Source organism: Pristiophorus japonicus, chromosome 5, assembly GCF_044704955.1.
Source record: "Pristiophorus japonicus isolate sPriJap1 chromosome 5, sPriJap1.hap1, whole genome shotgun sequence".
In the NCBI taxonomy this organism is placed as follows: Eukaryota; Metazoa; Chordata; class Chondrichthyes; family Pristiophoridae; genus Pristiophorus; species Pristiophorus japonicus.
The window spans coordinates 135,969,811-135,989,711 of NC_091981.1; the positions used below are offsets into that span (position 1 = coordinate 135,969,811).

A 19,901-nucleotide genomic window follows, 5' to 3' on the forward strand; every position below is an offset into this window, starting at 1 on the left:
TGTGTCATCTGAGGGCGGGGCCAGCAATACTGCTGACGAAAGGGTTGTGGGAGAGGCGGAAGTGGGTGATGCTCTGGGACCCAGTGGCTTCCAGCAACACCACGGGGTAGGGGAAGTCAGGGGCCAGCTCCCCGGAGGGTAAGTGCGTGCCTGAGTGATGCTCAGCAGCACTCAGATGATTTACCCGACCTAGAGGTTGTCACAAGACAATCCCTGCAGTTACACAGCAAGAGTGCCACAGAATCTTTAGGCACTGGCTGTGAGGGTGGAGGAGTCCACCTCAACTTTTTCGTGCCTCTCAGCAGCCCACCGAGCCCATCCTTCGTAGATACCAACGGATTCTGGATGCAAACAGTAACCATGGAGTCCAGACAGGGTGGTACGGGCTATGGGTGACATTGCAGTGGCCATTGAGCATTAGGCCGATACTATTGTAGACCTCCATACTCATATCTCATCAGTGCGTGGTGTCCTGAGTCAACTCTCTGTTGTACTGCAGTCGCAGACACTACTGATGCAGAGGCAAATAGATTCAATGGACACACTGACCGCTGCTATCCAGTCTGGGCCCCATCTGTTGAACGGGGAAATAACCTTGCCGAACCAAAACAGGAATCTGACCTCACCCAGATTTCTGCAGATGATGATGCTCTGCCCCAGGAGAGTATCAGCCTGTTCGACCAATTGGACCATGATGTCATTTCTCAGGACGACATCATTCTGCCTACGCAGCCCCATTATTCTCTGAACCCCATCCACAAGAGTGCTTCCACCCATGCTGAGATTATGCAGTCTGCAGCCGGATCTTCCAGGGCCCGAGCTGGTCAGGGACATCCTGCTTGGCCATCATGTGTGGCTGCGGATCCAAGTCAGCAACCGACTACCATCCTTGCTGACGGCCCTGAGACCCCATTGAGGAGGAGCAGAAGGTGTGGGATGGGGGGAGAGGGTAAGGGGAGGTAAAGCCCTTTTTAAAACAAAGTAAAGACGTGTGGAAAGGTGGTCACACATGCTGGCCTTGTGAAGATATGAGCTTTTAAAATTAGTTGCACTTGTATGACACATCAAATACTTGCTTGATAATCAACAGAGATGGCTAGGTTGTTGCAGTGTGAGCTCATGTAAATTGTTGCACTTGGATAAATGATGCAACAATTGCTTGGTACTCGCTAGAGATGGCTACCTTGTTGCAAAATGAGCTGATGTCAATAGGTGCACTTGGACATCTGTGAGAATGTTTTGTTGATGTTTTTGTGTTGGGATGAAGTTGTTGTCTTGTGCTTGTTTTCAGCACACATGATTCATGTTTGCAATAAAGCAAGCTTCGATTGTTCATGTTATATATGTGGACTTGTATTTACTGTGTACAGCCACCAGAGGGCTCTTCCCCTGGAGTCCCAAGGGATCCCACAATCCCTTGGGAGCACAGGTATTTACGAGGCTTCACAGGTTGGAGAGGCACTCTGGAGACCTGCAATAAAAGACTAAGGTCACACTTTACTTTGAGCTCACAGTGTTCAGTCTGACTCTTTCTCCATACGCAACAACTGGCGATGAGCTACAGATAGCGAACCCAAAGATGCAGAGAACAGTGGGCATCCTGGAGAAATTTTCGGAGGGAGATGATTCGGAAACTTTTGTGGAGCGAGTTTGTAGCCAATGAGCTAGATGGGGAAGAGAGCACTGCCAAACAAAGGGCGATCCTCCTCATCGTCTGTGGGGCACCAACGTATGGCCTCATGAAGAATCTGCTCACTCCAGTGAAACCCACGGAGAAATCGTACGACGCTTTGTGCACACTGGTCCGAGAGCATCTGAACCTAAAGGAAAGCGTTCTGATGGCGAGGTACCGGTTCTACACCTACAAAAGAACTGAAGGCCAGGAAGTGGCGAGTTATGTCGCCGAGCTAAGACGCCTTGCAGGACATTGTGAATTTGAAGGACATTTGGAGCACATGCTCAGAGACTTTTTCATACTTGGCATTGGTCACAAAACCATACTTCGCAAACTTTTGACTGTAGAGACTCCAACCTTGAGTAAGGCCATAGAGATAGCCCAGCATTCATCACCACCAGTGGCAATACGAAACAAATCTCTCAGCATACAAGTGCTGCTACAAGTAGTGTAAACAAAGTGACGTTGTTTTCGAATCAGAACATATAGGGCAGGTCACACATACCTGCAGCTGCACATCCGCAGATGTCTCAGAGTCCACCATCAAGGGTGATGAATGCAAGGCCATTAACACCTTGTTGGCGCTGCGGGGGTGATCATCATTTCCATTCATGCCGATTCAAACAGTACTGTGGAACAATGGGACACCTCGACCGAGTGTGCAGGCGAGCTGCAAAGCCTGTTAAACCTGCAAACCACTATGTTGCAGAGGAGGACAGATCCATGGAAGATCACGGCAAACCAGAGCCTCGGATCGAGGAGGCAGAGGTACATGGGGTGCAGACATTCACTATGAATTATTCCCCGATAATGCTGAATGTTAAACTAAAGGGACTCCCAGTGTCAATGGAGCTGGACATGGGTGCGAGCCAGTCCATCATGGGCAAAAAGACTTTCGAAAGTTGTGGTACAACAAGGCCTCAAGGCCAGTCTTAACTCCAGTTCGCACGAAACTAAGAACTTACACAAAAGAACTGATTCCTGTAATCGGCAGTGCTACCGTAAAGGTCTCCTATAATGGAGCAGTGTGCAAGCTACCACTCTGGGTGGTACCGGGCAATGGTCCCACTCTGCTCGGTGGTAGCTGGCTGGGAAAGATACAACCCGCTGACGACACTTCGTGTGCCCAGGTCTTAAAAAAATTTCCTTTGCTGTTCGAACCAGGCATCAGGAAATTCCAAGGAGTAAAAGTGCAGATCCAACTAATTCCAGGGGCACTACCCGTCCATCACAAGGCAAGAGCAGTACCGTACATGATGAGAGAAAGGGTAGAGATCGAGCTAGACCTGCTGCAAAGAGAGGGCATCATCTCACCAATTGAGTTCAGCGAATAGGCCAGTCCTATTGTCCCAATCTTCAAGGGAGAAGGCACCGTCAGAATCTGTGGCGATTACAAAGTAACTATCAATCGTTTCTCCCTGCAACACCAATACCCACTACCAAAGGCCGATGACCTCTTTGCAACGCTGGCAGGAGGAAAGACGTTCATATAGCTGGATCTGACTTCAGCCTACATGATGCAGGAACTGGAGGAATCAATGAAGGCCCTCACCTGATACAACACACACAAAGGTCTTTTTGATTATAACAGATGCCCGTTTAGAATCCGATTAGTGGCGGCGATATTCCAGAGAAACATGGAAAGTTTACTGAAGTTGGTCCCGCACACCATAGTCTTCCAGGGCGAAATCTTGGTCACAGGTCGGAAACACAGTCAAGCATCTGCAGAACATGGAGGAGGTTCTTAGTCGACTTAACCATGTGGGGCTCAGGTTAAAATGCTGGAAATGCATTTTCCTGGCGCCTGAAGTGGAGTTATTGGGAAGGAGGATTGCGGCGGACGACATCAGGTCCACCAACGCGAAGACGGAGGCAATCGAGAACGCACCGAGGCCACAGAATGCGATGGAGCTGCGGTCATTTCTGGGCTCTTGAACTACTTTGGTAACTTCTTACCAGGTCTCAGCCCACTACTAGAACCACTACATGTCTTACTATGAAAAGTGGGAGAATGGGTTTGGGGCAAAAGCCAAGAAAATGCCTTTGTAAAAGCGAGAAAATTGTTCTGCTCAAACAAATTGCTTGTGTTGTATGATCCATGTAAGCATTTGGTACTAGCATGTGATGCGTCATCATATGGAGTCGGGTGTGTATTGCACAAGCTAATGATTTTGGAAAACTGCAACCAGTTGTTTATGCATCCAGGAGTCTGTCTAAGGCGGAGAGAGCCTACAGCATGATTGAAAAAGAAGCATTAGTGTGTGTCTATGGGATAAAGAAAATGCATCAATACCTGTTTGGGCTAAATTTTGAATTGGAAACTGACTATATGCCACTTATATCCCTGTTTTCCAAGAGTAAAGGGATAAATACCAATGCATCGGCCCACATCCAGAGATGGGCACTCACATTGTCCACATACAATTACGCCATCCGCCACAGGCCAGGCACAGAAAACTGCGCCGATGCTTTCAGTAGGCTGTCATTGCCCACCAGGGGAAAGGAAAAGGCACAGCCAGCAGATCTAGCCATGGTTATCGAAGCATTTGAGAGTGAGCAATCACCCGTCACTGCCCGGCAGATCAAAACCTGGATGAACCAGGACACCTTATTATCTCTAGTCAAAAGCTGTGTGCTTCACTGGAGCTGGTCCAGTGTCCCAGTTGAAATGCAGGAAGAGATAAAGCCGTTCCAGTGGTGCAAAGATGAAATGTCTATACAGGCAGACTGCCTTCTGTGGGGCAATAGAGTCGTGGTCCCCAAGAAGTGCAGATACACCTTCATCAATGACCTCCACAGTACCCACCCAGGCATCATAATGATGAAAGCAATAGCCAGATCCCATGTGTGGTGGCCCGGTATCAATGCGGACTTCGAGTCCTGCATTCACAGATGTAATACATGCTCACAGTTAAGCAATGTACCCAGGGAGGTGTCGCTAAGTTTATGGTCTTGGCCCTCCAAACCATGGTCTAGGGTACACGTCGACTAAAAAGGTCCATTCTTGGGTAAAATATTCCTTGTGGTTGTCGACGTGTACTCCAAGTGGATTGAATGTGAGATAATGTCGGCGAGCACGTCCGCTGCCATTACTGAAAGCCTGCGGGCCATGTTTGCCACACACGGCTTACCCGATGTCTTGTGAGCGACAACGGGCCATGTTTTACCAGTGCTGAGTTCAAAGAATTCATGACCCGTAACGGGATCAAACATGTCACATCTGCCCCGTTTAAACCAGCGTCCAATGGTCAGGCAGAGAGAGCAGTGCAAACCTTCAAGCAAGGCTTGAAGAGGGTAACTGAAGGCTCACTGCAGACTCGCCTGTCCCAAGTCCTGCTTAGCTACCGCACGAGACCACACTCACTCACTGGAATCCCATCTGCTGAACTGCTCATGAAAAGAGTACTTAAGACAAGGCTCTCGTTAGTTCACCCTGATCTACATGAACAGGTAGAGAACAGGCGGCTTCAACAAAGTGCATACCATGATAGCGCAAATATGTCATGCAAGATTGAAATCAATGATCCTGTATTTGTATTACATTATGGAGAAGGTCCCAATTGGCTTCCTGGCACTGTCGTGGCCAAAGAGGGAAGCAGGCTGTTTCAGGTCAAACTTTCAAATGGATTCATTCACCGGAAACACTTGGACCAAATCAAACTCAGATTCACAGACTATCCTGAACAACCCACCTTGGACCCTACTTTTTTTGATCGCCCAACATACACACCAGTGGCAACTGGCACCACGGTTGACCACGAAGCAGAACCCATCATCCACAGCAGCCCAACAGGGCCCAACACACCAGGCAGCCCAGCAAGGCCAGCTGCACAGCAGCCCAGCGAGGGCCCAACAAATGATTCAACAACACCAGCTTTCACACCGAGACGATCAACCAGGGCAAGAAGGGCCCCAGATCGACTCACGTTGTAAATAATTACACTATTGACTTTGGGGGGGGGGGTGCGGAGTGTTGTTATATATGTGGACTTGTATTTACTCTGTACAGCCACCAGAGGGCTCTTCCCCTGGGGTCCCAAGGGATCCCACAATCCCTTGGGAGCACAGGTATTTAAAGAGGCTTCACAGGTTGGAGAGGCACTCTGGAGACCTGCAATAAAAGACTGAGGTCACACTTTACTTTGAGCTCAGTGTTCAGTCTGACTCTTTCTCCATACACAACAGTTCACATGATGAGGCATTGATTATTTAAGATGGAGGGTTGCAGGATGTGTTGCGATGTGTTGAGTTGATGCACATGTGTCATCATAGGCGGTCCCTCGAACGAGAATGACTTGCTTCCACAAGAGTTCACAGATGTTTCAATGAAAGACCCGATGTTCCCATCCTGAACGCCAATTGAGAGGGTGGAAGATGCCTGTGCGTGGATTTTTTTAACGTGCGGTGACCATTGCACATCAGTCACCACACGGGCTCGACAGAGCTAGGCCTTTATCCAGTGGCAAGGGTTAAACAGGACGACTGGAGACCTGCTCTGCAGCACGGATCGAGTGCGCACACATATCGAAATGCAGGCTGGCCCTTGCTGCCCCTGGGCCCTCAGCTCTTCTGGGCCCCGTACCCTTATTTGCTGCACCATTGCCCATGATGTTCCAGTGCCCGGCGCTCCAGCTCTATTTATAGCCCCGACTTGCGGTGGTGTTCTCACACAGGTCGGGGCGCTCCAACTCTATTTATAGCCCCGATCTGCAGTGGTGTTCTCACACAGGTCGGAGCGCTCCAGCTCTATTCATAGCCCCGATCTGCAGTGGTGTTCTCACACAGGTCGGAGCGCTCCAACTCTATTCATAGCCCCGACCTGCAGTGGTGTTCTCACACAGGTCGGGGCGCTCCAACTCTATTTATAGCCCCGACCTGCAGTGGTGTTCTCACACAGGTCGGGGCGCTCCAACTCTATTTATAGCCCCGACCTGCAGTGGTGTTCTCACACAGGTCGGAGCGCTCCAACTCTATTCATAGCCCCGACCTGCAGTGGTGTTCTCACACAGGTCGGGGCGCTCCAACTCTATTTATAGCCCCGACCTGCAGTGGTGTTCTCACACAGGTCGGAGCGCTCCAACTCTATTCATAGCCCCGACCTGCAGTGGTGTTCTCACACAGGTCGGGGCGCTCCAGCTCTATTCATAGCCCCGATCTGCAGTGGTGTTCTCACACAGGTCGGGGTGACCCACGATGTTCTAGGACACGGCGAACTGCTGCAACGTACCAAAGTTAGCCATTTTCAGGTGAAAGTCTGTCATCTCATCGCCAATTGTTATGTCTTTAGATGCTCTGATAATGGCCATTCACCATGTCAAGATTAATTCATTGGAATCGATGAGCGATGAGTCTCTGATGAACAGCCCTTCTAGCTGCAGCAATGTCATGCTGTGTCTTCCTTCGGTGAGGATCTTCATCTTCCTCATCATCGTCGTTCTCCTCCTGAGGTGGATCATCCATCCCTGGTGGTAATGGCTGACCCCTCATAATGGCCAGATTGTGCAGCATGCAGCAGACAATGGTGAAGATGGACACTCTATCAGGTAAGTACTCCAGAGCTGTCAAGGCAGCGGAAACGCTGCTTATTAACCCTGATAGTTTGCTCGATAATAGCCCGGGTTGTGGTGGGGCTGGTTTTTATATATTTACACTATAGATATACTCTCTGTGTAGTCACTGTATAGTTGCATAAGATGGAGACTTTTTTACCGGAGGTACCATCAATAAGGTTCACACTGTATACACTATGCTGGCACCACCAGAGGGTGCAACTGCTGGAGGTCCAGGGGTCACCTGTACACCACAGGTACCCAGGTATAAAAGGGATTCCACCATGTGGTATCCTCACTCTGGAGTTATATTAAATGGACTAAGGTCACTACAGTTCAAGTGCAACACGTTGCCTTGTGGAGTCATTATCAGAGCATCTAAAGACATAACACTGGTGTTGTAGTGCTGCTCGGCAGGGTGGTGGAATTGCGGAGGGGAGTCATTAGCAAGGGGGCCACATCATATCCGTTGTTGCCCAGGAGCTTGCCATGACTTTCTTACGGTGGCTTGAAGAGTCGTGGCACAGTGATCTCCGGCAGGATGAAGACATTGTGGCAGTTGCCAGGATATCGGACATTGACAGTGAGGATCATCTGCCTGTGATCGCAGACCAGTTGTACGTTGAGGGAGTGGAATCCCTTGCGATTCCAAAAGATCTCTCCATTGTGGGGCGGGGCCCTCAATGCCATACTCGTACAATCAATGGTTCCTTGAACCATGGGGAAGCCTGCTATTCTGGCAAAGCCATGCTGAAATGGATGTTGTCCAATTGTTTGCTGTAGAGAGTGACGGTAACCTGGCAAATACAGCAATTTACTGCAAACTGCAAGATGTTGCATATATCGCCAGCAGGAGATTGGAAGGTGCCGGTAGCATAGAAGTTCAGTGCTACTGTCATTTTCACTGCCACTGACAGGGAGGTCCAAGTGCCGATGTCAGCTGCCAGATATGTCCACAGAAAGTTGCAAAGCTCCGTGACCACCTCCTTGTGGAACCTCATCCTTCTTCAGCATTACTCCTCAGACATCTCAAGATAAGAGTAATGCGCGCGGTAAACCCTGCATCTGTATGGCCTCCTGCCCTGCCATCTGGGATGTCTCCTCTGGGGAGGATTCACATTTGTCCTACATTGTCTCTGCAGCCGGCGCCTTTCAAATCAGCAATGCAGGACGACATGATTGCCCCATCACTTGGCACAGGTCACAGCAAAATGGAGATTTCAAATTTATCTGATATGGAAATCAATGTGTCCCAGATACTAATAGTCAACCTGACGAGTCAACACCAGTATGACGCCAACACCCTACTGTCTGTGCGAGCATCAAACGTAGCACTGACTGAGACCTTCAAGCCCCGGCTGCAACTCCATTTAAATAACGCCCCGGATTAGTTTTTCCGCCTTGTGCAGTCTAACTTTTTCAGGCGTTCTAGACGTTAGCTGTTAAGTGAGGCGGCAAAAGGAAATGTGGCGAGAAGGGCGCCAAGGAGGCATTGCACGCGTACTAACATCATGATAGCCATGGCGTTAACCAGTGGTACGCTACGTTTTAACGCCCTTAAAAAATTACCACCGAATTTCACGTTAGGTGTGAACAACACTGAGCACCACTCCCAGACGCTTAACTCCTAGTTAACATTTAACACCTGCGTTATCAGCAGGCGTTAGCAACCGAATTTCGACTAGTAAGAGTTTTTAAATAGGCCTTAAAGAAGAGAGACCACGAGGCACTGAGGTTTCGGGAGGGAATTACAGAGTCTGGGGTTGAGACGGCTGAAGATATGACTACTAATGATGAGATGAAGCGAGGGTTGATGCACAAGAGACCACAGTTGGAGAAACGGAGTGTTTGGGGTGAAAGGGCTGTCGGGTTGGAGGGTGTTACGGAGATAGGGAGGGACAAGCCCACAAAGGAATTTAAGCACCAAGATCAGAATTTTAAATCTGAGGATTTGGGGCAAACAGAAGCCAACATAGGCCAGAAAGGACGTGGTGATTCGTGAGCAGGACTTGGTGCGGGTTAGGATATGGACAGCACCGTTTTGGATTAGATAAATTCTACAAGGTGAATGATAGGAGGCCAGCCAGCAGAGCATTGAAATCGTGGAATTTGGAGGTGACAAAGGCATGGGTGAGAGTTTCAGCAGCAAATGGTTTGAGGTGGGGTGGAGTGAGTGAGGGGATGAGGGTCGGGGATGGTGGCGTGTTGTTTTTGATGCAGGCGACGTTAAAGAGATGGACGTTGACAGTCTTTGTGATGGAGAGGACATGGGGTCAGAAGTTCAGCTCGGGTGGAATAGGAGGTTGCGAACAGTCTTATTCAACTCCAGAAAGGTTTACCGTGGAAATGTGTTCATTGATTTGAATAAGATGGATGTTAATATTTTAGCGGAGTTCTGCTATTGCGGCTCATAACCTTTGCATCTATCCAACCAATTAAGCTGTCAGTTCGCGTTCTGTGAAGCCGATGGCTTGTGAGCGGGCTTCGGTGAAAGTTGCTGAGGGAAGGAAGCAGCGGCTGCGATTGTTATTAACTAGCTGCCCCGATGGAAAGGCTGGCTGTCTTTAAGCAGCTATGAGGTCACAGACACAAAGCGAAAGACTTGCGCCGTACGTTACTCCCGGGAGAAAGGTGACATCTGATTTGCCCGCGCACAGTAAATAACACATTGGACAGCCTCCACAGTAATAAGACTCCTTGCACTTCGCAATGAGAGGGTATTAATTGATCTGGCTGTACGTGCTTTCTTTCCATCAGATGAGGAAGGTTGACTGAAACCAATGGAGTTTTTTTTTAAAGATACATATATTTAATTTTTTAAGATTTGATTGTGTGTCAGGCGTGTTGGTTAGTAATTCTCGAGAGAATGCTGGTGGGAGCACCATGTGCACCAGGAGTCAGATCATTGCCAGTCTTTTCGTGCTTTCTGCTATGGAAGTAGGCTTCGGTATCACCAGCGTGGCTTTGGGAGCTGTCAGCATCGGGAGGAGCCGGGCTCTCCAACCACAGCTCGGGGACTCTTCACCGGTATGGAGCGGTGCTTGTGTACGTTGCAAACTGTTTCTCCTGGATTTCTTGCACTGCGTTTAGTCTCGGTGAATGTCTTGTATTTTTTTACGGTCCACGGGCTTGCACTAGGGCAGGCAGGTAGACCAGGGGGACATTTAACATCCGTTTGGGTTTGTTCTGTTTTAACTGCCGCTTATAACAAAATTAAAAATAATTATTATTAATTTGGAAAGGGAAATGATCTAACCGAGTCTGCGGAAGGAACAAGTATTGTCAACCATGCGTTTAAATTATATTACAATATGTTAAATTCAGACAATTTGGGGGGGTTGCATCTTTTTTGAATAGGTGGCATTGCATAATTTAAAAAGTGGATACTACAAGTCTCATGCACTGTTTAATTCAAAGTTAAAACGGGCGATTATCTCCAGCAATCTCTCACAGAGCAAACCTAGTAAGTATGGGTAGAAATTGGTACACACCAAAATAAGGATTTTATTTGCATTGTTTGACTAATACTGCAAAGAAAAAAACAGCAAACATAGGTCCTGCCTGGGACAGCACCTGAAACCCATCTAAACCAGCCCTGAACGTCAACCCACCCCCATCCATCTAACCAGAATAACTTTGCTGGGAATATCTGGGATTAAATGTTTGATTTGAATACTGCTGTGTGGAGATAAAATTCGCGTCTTGTGAACTTTTGCCCCGAGCCTAATTTGATTGACATGAATTACCACGTTTTTTTAAGTCTTAAACTTCTGTAAAAAGTAGAGATAATAACGAAACAGCCCAAATACGAACATTGTAATTGTTTTTTTAAACTTCTAACAAATTGTTCGATCAGAACAGAAACAACATCGCTATTGGTCTAAGCCGGGTTGCAGCGGGCTGGGGAAGTGATATTTCCTCTGTGCTCAACAGAGACCTTACATCTTCAGTGAATTGCCGAGCAAACTGGTATTCTAACAGCCAGCGAGCATGACCGATCATTGCATTATTCTCTACTCTGTACTACACACACGCGTGTTATACGGTCTGTGCTGTATTATTCATTTATATCTATTGAGCAGAATGTAAATTATTTCATGTATCTGGTCAATTATTTTTGGAACAATTTCGTTTCACTTGACGTTTAATTATTAAGTGCTACCAAACAATCTTTTTGGAGACTGAGTTATCCATTGGTGAGGGGGGATTCTTCAATCTATTTTGCAGGGTTGTAACCTCCTATTAGATAATATTTGGGGAAGAATAATTTCAAGACACAAGGCTGATATGTTTAAAGGTTATTTGACGGGCTTATAATGTGTATTCTCAGTACCTGGCTGCTATGAAGTGCTACAATTTTACTGTGCCGCCTCGCTGGGATTAGTAAGAATTGGCAGCGAGCAATACCTGCTTGGAAACGTACTCTCCCCTGTGCTTATACACCTGAAAACTCCACAGACAGCCAAAATATATATATTTTTAACGTTGTTAGACCAAACCACAGCATCTGGTTTCTCTGATATTCTGGTAAAGTTTATAAAGTACCCAGGAATTCCAGCAAACTCCCCCGCCAGTTTTTAAACCTGGCATCTTTCATGTGTCAAGTTCAAGGTTTTCCCAAGGTCCTCTCCTAGCCCTGCGCTCCAGGTTGAGACCGATTCTTGAGTTATTGCACCCTTGGAAACTGCGCCCTAAAACAGCCACCTGACAGATGATAAGTGACGGAGATGAACAGTTGTGTTTATCAAGCGCAGATTTGGTGTATCAACAGTTATGCCGATCACACCATATTGAAAACACAAACCTCCACTACACTTGTTAGATTATCTTTTTTTACCAGATATGTATTCCTGTTGCGCTTGTAAGAATACATCGCAGTAATGAATCCCTATTGAATATGTTACTTTATAATTTACCGTAGTAATCGCATTTACGATTCACTATATTTTTGTGCGGAAGATCTTTTTCACTCGCGGATTAGTTCGGGCAGGTATAATTTATTTCAGTGAAATAGTATTTCTATTAATAAAACAAAACTTACATTAGGGAAGGACGAATCCTACTGCGGTTACATGTTCAATGGGCATTAATTACTGCGATGTATTCTCCCAATCACAATAAAGTTTAATTAACAGCGGCAGTACAAACGCGATTCCTATTTTATGGTATCAAGTTAAAAAAAATCTAATATGTCTTTTCCTTTGCAGTTTTTAATCTGTGGAATATGTGGAATTGTCTGCGCCAGAAAGAAATCTGGTCTCATAGTGAGTGATTTTATTTTTCAAACTTTCAGTACCAGTACTACAAATGTCAACAGCAATCATAGCCTTATTTCGCCATCAACACTGCTTGATTTTTCCAAAGTAAATACGAAATGACTAATAAAGGTCCATTGTTTTCTTCACTCGCTTTCCACAAATTGAATTATTCTGTGGGAAAATGCTTCTGCATTCTATAGTTGTAGAAATGGTCTAGTTTCACCTTTGGCATGGAATTTAGATTTTCTAATGGAACAAAAGTTCTGCTGTGGCATCGTCACTTGTTTCACTAAAAAGTGAATAGAAGGCAAAACCGATATTACAATGTTTCTGCCGCATTCTGATTCATGTTTATGCTTGCTTAACACTGCGACAAAGCGATGTTTGCAGCCGATACAAACCATTTAATAAGTGGATTTGTAATATATCAAGATTTTAGTAAATACCGATTATATAAGCATAGACCTTTGATACTGAATTATTATTTTAATAATACTGTCATTCCTAGATAGCAATATAGGAGCCAAATAATATTATTTTATCTAAGTGGTGTCACATTCCTGCTATATAACACTGTAGTAGTTGTACACTTTTGAAACATTATTATACTACAAATACTTGGTATTTTATTTATTAATTTTCTAAAGTAATTGCTTGCTCGGAGTATATATCTTTGACTGAATTAACAGAATGTTAAATGCTAGGTCGTGGGGGACAGTTAATGATTAAACTTATTAGAATCATAGTATGCTTACCTGACATAACTGATGGGGCTGAAATTGTCACTTCCGTTAAGGCCTCTGGCCGCCTGAAAGTGGTGGCCATGGGTCGGCGCGGACTGGCCGGCGAGTCACCGCGGAGCGGCCGCCATTTTGGAAATTGCCCTTCCTCAGGTTTGCAGCAGTGTCCGGGACCGCTTTGCCTGTTTTCCCACTGCTGCAGTCACCCGCCGACCCCTTACTGACTGGCGGGGACCCCCTCATGAAATTGCCCCTTGGGAAACTGCCCCTTTCCCAGTATTACCCTGCGGGTGCGGCCCTGCCACTGGTCAGTGCCCAAAAGCTGTCGGTATACTCTTTGTGGTATGGCGGCATGCCCGCCCTTAAAGGGGAGGGTGCACTGCCACAGCCAGCATGCTATTTATTTTTGTCGGCCGCCTGCCAGGTCGGTCCGACAATTATGGCTGCGGGTACAGCTGGGCCATCAACAGACAGCCCAGCTGAAACTCTCCCTGGTGGCTCAGTGTTTGCCACTAAAGTGGCTGCAGAGTTTGCAGCAGCCCTCCCCTTTAATTGAAGAGGAGAGAAGTTGTGACGCGCAAGCGCGATGACGTCATGAGCGCAGCTCTGATGACTGACCGCCTCGGCTACTCCACCCTGCCCCCACTTCCACCCTGCTAGTGACAGCCACTCTGCCCCGCCTCCACTTTCACCAACATGATGAGGCCACTTCCGTTCCGCTCCAAAATAATACCCGAAGTGCTGAATTTCGACGGTTAGGCCGTCCCAATGCATGGGGTGGCCAGAACACATCGTCACCAATCAGGGCACCTCGTTTCAGCTGGTGGGCAATTTCGGTCCCCTGGAAAGATTCATATAAAGCAAGTGGATTTTTAATAAAATAAAAACTGGACTGAAGCATCGATTTTTTAAATAATAGGATCATTCTGTTTCATTTATAAACCTGCTTTAAATATTGCTTTATTATATCAAATAGCAGAATATCTATTTTGCCTTCTAATTTTATTTCTAGTTTGGTGATGTGGAGACTGATTTTAATCCTTCCTGTCTCCTGCCAGATGATATTATTTTCTGCCTGTTGTATCTGTGGACTGATCGGAGGAATATTAAATTTTCAGTTTCTGCGGGCAGTAGCAAAAAGGACAGCATTCACTTACCCCATACATGTCGCTTCCATGTCAATGGCATGTCTGGGCATCGTAGGCTGCACTCTCTCTGCCTGGCTCACCTGTCGCCTGGCCAGCAACGAGCAGCAAAGGATGTTCCTGGAAAGAGACCACTCACTGCATCATTCCCATGAAATGACAGACAAAGTATGTAATGTTTTGCAACTGAGAATATTTGATATTCATGGATTTTATAAACTTTAATTTTGTTGTCTCAACACTGCAGTAAGGTGGTAGGTTCACAACAAAGTAAGAAGTACTTTAGTATTTAGAACTTTATAGTTGAATTTGGAAACTTAGTTCCCTAGAAATTTCTGTTCAATCATGTTTATAGGATATTTAGGTTATTTTACAAATTCCACTTTAGATTACTATAGTAATGGTAGAAGTTGGCTAATCTTTGAATCCAGAAATTGCATGTCTAATGACTTGCCATAAAAAATCCATTGAATCCAGCTGAAGTCTGTGCATATTGTGGTTACAGAAAATCACTAACATTATAGGAAACCAGTCATAGAGTCATAGAATTTTACAGCATAGAAGAAGGCCATTTGACTCATCACACTTGTGCCAGTCACTTAATGCCATTTCCTGTCCTTTTGTTGCAAGTGTATGATAATTAAATCAAATCAAATAACAGTTAATGTATATGAATCATTTTTGTTCCTGTTGTTACCATTCTTTTAGATTTTTATTCCTCCTCAGTTTTTTAGGTTCCCTTCAGCATTTACTCATTTACTGAGTGCCAACAGGAGAACTTACTTATTAGCTTGTGCCACTTTCTTCACCATTATGACTCATTCCTACCCTCTACTCAAACTCACTACCAGGATTTCAAAACTGTGGTATTCCTGGTCTCCCATAGCCTTCCTTTGCTCTCAAAATTAATAGGCTCTTAACACCCAAGCTTGGTGTCACATAACCATTATTTTGTTTTGATTTATGTTGTCTTCTCTCCTACTTTCCTTCTCTCCTACTCTTTGCAACCATGTGGTGTTCTGCACTACAGATCTTGGTCTTTGACCTAGATTTCTCAATTTTTAAAAAACTCAGTATTTTGTAAGAGTGTCACACAGGTTGGCTTGCCCCCTGATTGTTTCCTCTTTCCTTGTGCAGACTCACCACATTTTGTTCAGTGCCTCCTACTGACAGTCCGGGTGAGATTGGTAATTCACCATGTGAGGAATCGCAGGTGAGACTCCTAATCCCACCACTGCATGGCATGGCACATTGCTTGACTTCCTTTGTTCATCCAAAGAACTACACAATCAGTTGATAATCTAACTATTAAAGATACTGAACATGATACAGACTTTCTGAGTCACAAGGCTGTCATCATGCTTTGAGACTAATTGCCTTTCATTTTATTTGCAAGCTGACACACATTACATTGACTTCCCTGCCCAGTTCTAGCCCAGTTCCAGGCAAAACAATCAAATCCTGGAAGTTGTGTAAAGAAGGCCCACAGGATTAATTCCCATCATTAGGAGACTTGAGTTATGAGGAAAATCTAGAGAAACTTGTATGAACTAGTATGTCAAGATTGATTAACTTTAATCTTAGCTTAACTTTTTGTTTAAAGTATAAACAAATGTTTTATTTTTTTGTTGGAAGTGATATATATATATATATTAAATGGTTAATTAGAGTTGCTTAGATTTAGATATAGTGGGATTGTACCAAACATTAGAAGATTACAGTGGCTGTATTAGGTTAGAACTAACTAATCCTCAACAAAATCACAGGAATGCACAGTTTTGATACATTTGGGTCCTGAAAGTGATTGTTAGCAGCAAGTACAAATAAACAGCCAGTTATGACGCACCTGCAGTAATAATACTTTAATACTTTGCAGGCAGCTAATAAGTCAATTAACTGGTGTAAATATTGACAGTTTGTTCATTCAGCTGTGAAGAGTACTCCAACTAAATTCATAACAGTTGTACTAGAGTATGGCTTAGCCTCAACAAAGGAAATCTTGGTTTAATGATGTTGTTCTGCAAGCACTCTTGTACTCTGCAATGGAATGTTGTTAGCTATTTCTGGTGGGGAAGGACAGCCACCAAATATACATGGGAGGTGTGAGGTATTCCTCAACTACTGGAAAAGCACAAATGTAAGGTGTGACTATAACTATATTGGCCTGGATTTTGTAGTCAGTGGCTAAGTGATGACGCTCACCATTGACCTCAAAGAAATCTGCTTACAAACCTTTAGCGAGATCTGTGGTGTCAATTTCACCTTTTCCAACATTAATTTCATTATGGCGCTATCTATAGGGTATCTTCAGTGTCCAGCAACAGTGATAACATCAAGCAGGCTAAGCAGCCAATTACATTGAAGAATTCTCACAGACAGCAAACAAGCAAGTAACAAGCATTTTTTAAATAATTTTACAGAAAGCAAAATAAAGATTGGACATAAACATGAGATTAAGGTAGAAGCTGAAATACCATAAACAAACTTAAAAAAAAATAAAAATGAATTGTTATTATTTTAAATATCTATGACATTTTTTATCATGGAATGGTGAAAATGACACTCCACAAATCTAAAATTAGTTTTTCGTGGCCAGAGAGGTTGTTCAGCAGTAATTATACTTAGTACATCGTTTAAAAACTCAGTTACACCTCATTCAACAAGGCTTAACTTTTCAAGGGGTTTTACAGTGAGAATAGTATATAAAATGTGTAAGTTCATGTCAATTCAGTGATTTTTATTTGATTTCCATCTGCGAGGACTGCAACAGAGCACCCTGTGGAGGAGTAGGGTATCACTGACAGCAACTTAAATGTGCATGTGCAGACTCCAGAAGTTGCTATCAGTTTTACAGAGTAATGACAGTAAATGTTGACAGTTTCATCGTCTTTACAACCAGAAATTCCAAGCCAATATAGTTATATTTGACATATATGCACATAATGAAAATTTATAGCCATAAAAGATAAATGTAAAAAGAGCTGTAATGACAGAGAAATATTGACCCAGAGATTCCTGTTAAACTATCAGTGAGGCTAATAGCTCATAATTAATGCACAAATGGTACAGCAACTTCAGGCAAGAGGCAGATGCGCAGTTAAACTCAAATATCAAAACGTTGCTGTCCGAGTTGTTCTGCTTTGCTGTGAGCTTCACGATAACGGCATCTCGTGGTTTGCCTCACCATTGAAATGTATTCAATGATGTGAAGTTGCTGTATTTGCTCGGTAGATACGAACTAAACTTGTCACAGAATGTTAATTTTTGTCGATTCCAGTCTAAGTACCCTTTAAACGACATAAGTGTTAATTACTGTCAATCTACATCTCTGGCACTGAAAATTAACTATTACAAGTGTGGAATCTCAATCCTTTAGGTTTTCATTGTTGTTGGTGATTTAAAAAATGTAACATTTTAAAATATTTTTCTTTTTACTTTTCCTTTCTGCCTCTTTTTTCTCTCTGGGTCAAGTTAATCTTTCTTTCCGTCTCTTTACTTTGCTTTCTATACTTGATTTGGCATTGAATTCACTCACTCTAACTTACACTTCCTTCTCAGTTCTTGCACAGTTAATTTCACAATCCTCACTCTGATTGGTTATGGAGATACACAGTTGCTTGACTTGTTCACTCAGGTCCCAGATGCCTGGTTTCCCTCACTGCAACATTATCAGCGTGCACTTCCAGCAAATTGCCACACAAAACATTTAAAAACCTAAATGTGCAGTGACAAGTCTAAATAATGGCTGACATCATGAGATGCCCTGCTGCAGCAAATTGTGGTCCATCAGCAAGTAATTATTAGAACTGCAAATTACAGGGTTGTACAAATTACATTATACATGCCATTAAAGGAGAGAATATATACTGCAGAAAGCACTTTCCATGGGCCAAGTCACCATGTCTCAATCCTCATTATTTTTATGTTTAAAGGAAAACTCAGCACATAATAGGAGGGCAGTAACTGCAACGGGTGATGGACTTCAGACCATAACAACCTGACCCTATATGAGGAAACTACTGTCAAGCTGTCCAAGAAAGAGAGCTTGAAAGGCATGGGGTTTGTGGAGCTTGGAGGCAGCATAGAAATTATGGTACGTCTCATAATATTCAAATATTCTGTGATTTGCAGAGTGTTATATGAATATGTCCATACACACTGGATGTGCCTAAGCATATCATACAGCATGTGATAACAATGCAGTACACATATGGACATGTTTGATTATTTATTCATAAAGCACTTTACTTCCTTCATAGAATAAGAAGAATCCAACTGCACTCAAACTGATCTAGAAGAGGAACACTCATGGGAACACTTTGCATTACTGTCTAAATTTGAATCAGTTACCAGCACAGACCTCATGGTAAGTATAGATTAAGGAGAAATGTCGATACAGTAATGGCAACGAGCACTGGTGATGAAGTGTAGCAGTGTATGTGGTTGATGAGGGGCTGACTGATGCAGAGCAGTGGTCCAGCATATTGAGTGTCCCTCCTGTGTCATATGGGATCACAGATCTTATTGGTCCTGCTTTGAAGACAGTGAAAGGAGGTCTGGATAATGTGGAAGAGCCTAATACTTGGATAGACAATGCCACCTCTCACATTAGTAATGTCACCACCTCCCACATGAATTATGTCATAGAGCAGTACTGCTGTCTGCCATTGAGCATCTGCAGTGGAGGTCTTAGTTAAGAAGGTTATATGCCCTATATAAACATTTCTCATGAATGCCCCACTGCTATGGAGGTTTTGGGGTCCAAACTCCAAGAAGCTGTCATAGCCAGCTTTAACTCTCCTGAACAGTTATAAGCAACCATGAGGGATGGATTCCAAGACCTCATAGATGCCCACTGTTCTATATTAAAACTGATCAATAGGCATGATGAGGAGGTAACCTCTAGCAGTGGTATGTATGAAATAGCACAATAGTAGCTGCTTAGTATTCACATGAGTGGCAATTCTGTGCTGATGGATTGTTCTGCACAATATGGTAGCTGCCAGGTCAAAAAGGAATGAGCCCATATCCAACTCTCGCAAAAGAGATCCTTAGCGCTGTTGTATCAAGGTTCATTGCACTGACAGGAAATGGGCCTTCTGTATCCTTTAGAGCAGGACAGTGGGCTATGTAATCAATCACCAGTGCTACTAATTAGGAGACCACATAGGCATATACATGACAAGCAAGGAGAAGCACAAGAGACAAATGCACCAGCAAAACAAATGAAACACATACAGCAACATTTAATAAAATCATTCACCTTCACTATACCTTGGAGTCTGTTATTCCTTTATTGTTCAGAAAATAAAGCACCAGTTGTCCAAAAATAAACTGAACAGAACACATGCTGTTCTCTGCAAGAAGTAAACAGTTGAAGCAAATAGCAATTCTTAGCTTGTAAATGTGTCTAATAGAAAATTGTAACAATTGCTTTGGAGTTAGAAGCCAACAGCTTAAAACATCTAGTGAGAAAATGTGCTTGCATGCACAAAACTCATCTCCCAGAAATAAAAATTGAAATGTTCATAGCA

The 19,901-nt window shown here is 44.3% G+C and overlaps 1 protein-coding gene across 6 annotated transcripts in view; it reads left to right on the top strand.

Moving 5' to 3' along the window:
• Positions 1-9,940: 9,940 nt before the first annotated feature.
• Positions 9,941-19,901, top strand: part of LOC139263894 (transmembrane protein 196) — a 69,024-nt gene continuing 59,063 nt past the window's right edge. For 3 of the 6 annotated variants that reach the window (XM_070879963.1, XM_070879964.1, XM_070879960.1), the window contains exons 1-3: positions 9,941-10,269; positions 12,432-12,488; positions 14,281-14,535. In XM_070879963.1, the coding sequence (XP_070736064.1) occupies positions 10,108-10,269; positions 12,432-12,488; positions 14,281-14,535 (474 nt within the window). In that variant the 5' untranslated portion in view covers positions 9,941-10,107. Of the gene's footprint in view, positions 10,270-12,431; positions 12,489-14,280; positions 14,536-18,299; positions 18,461-18,626; positions 18,682-19,901 lie in introns of those variants that run through there. The other 3 variants (XR_011593243.1, XM_070879962.1, XM_070879961.1) reach the window with 3 other exon arrangements.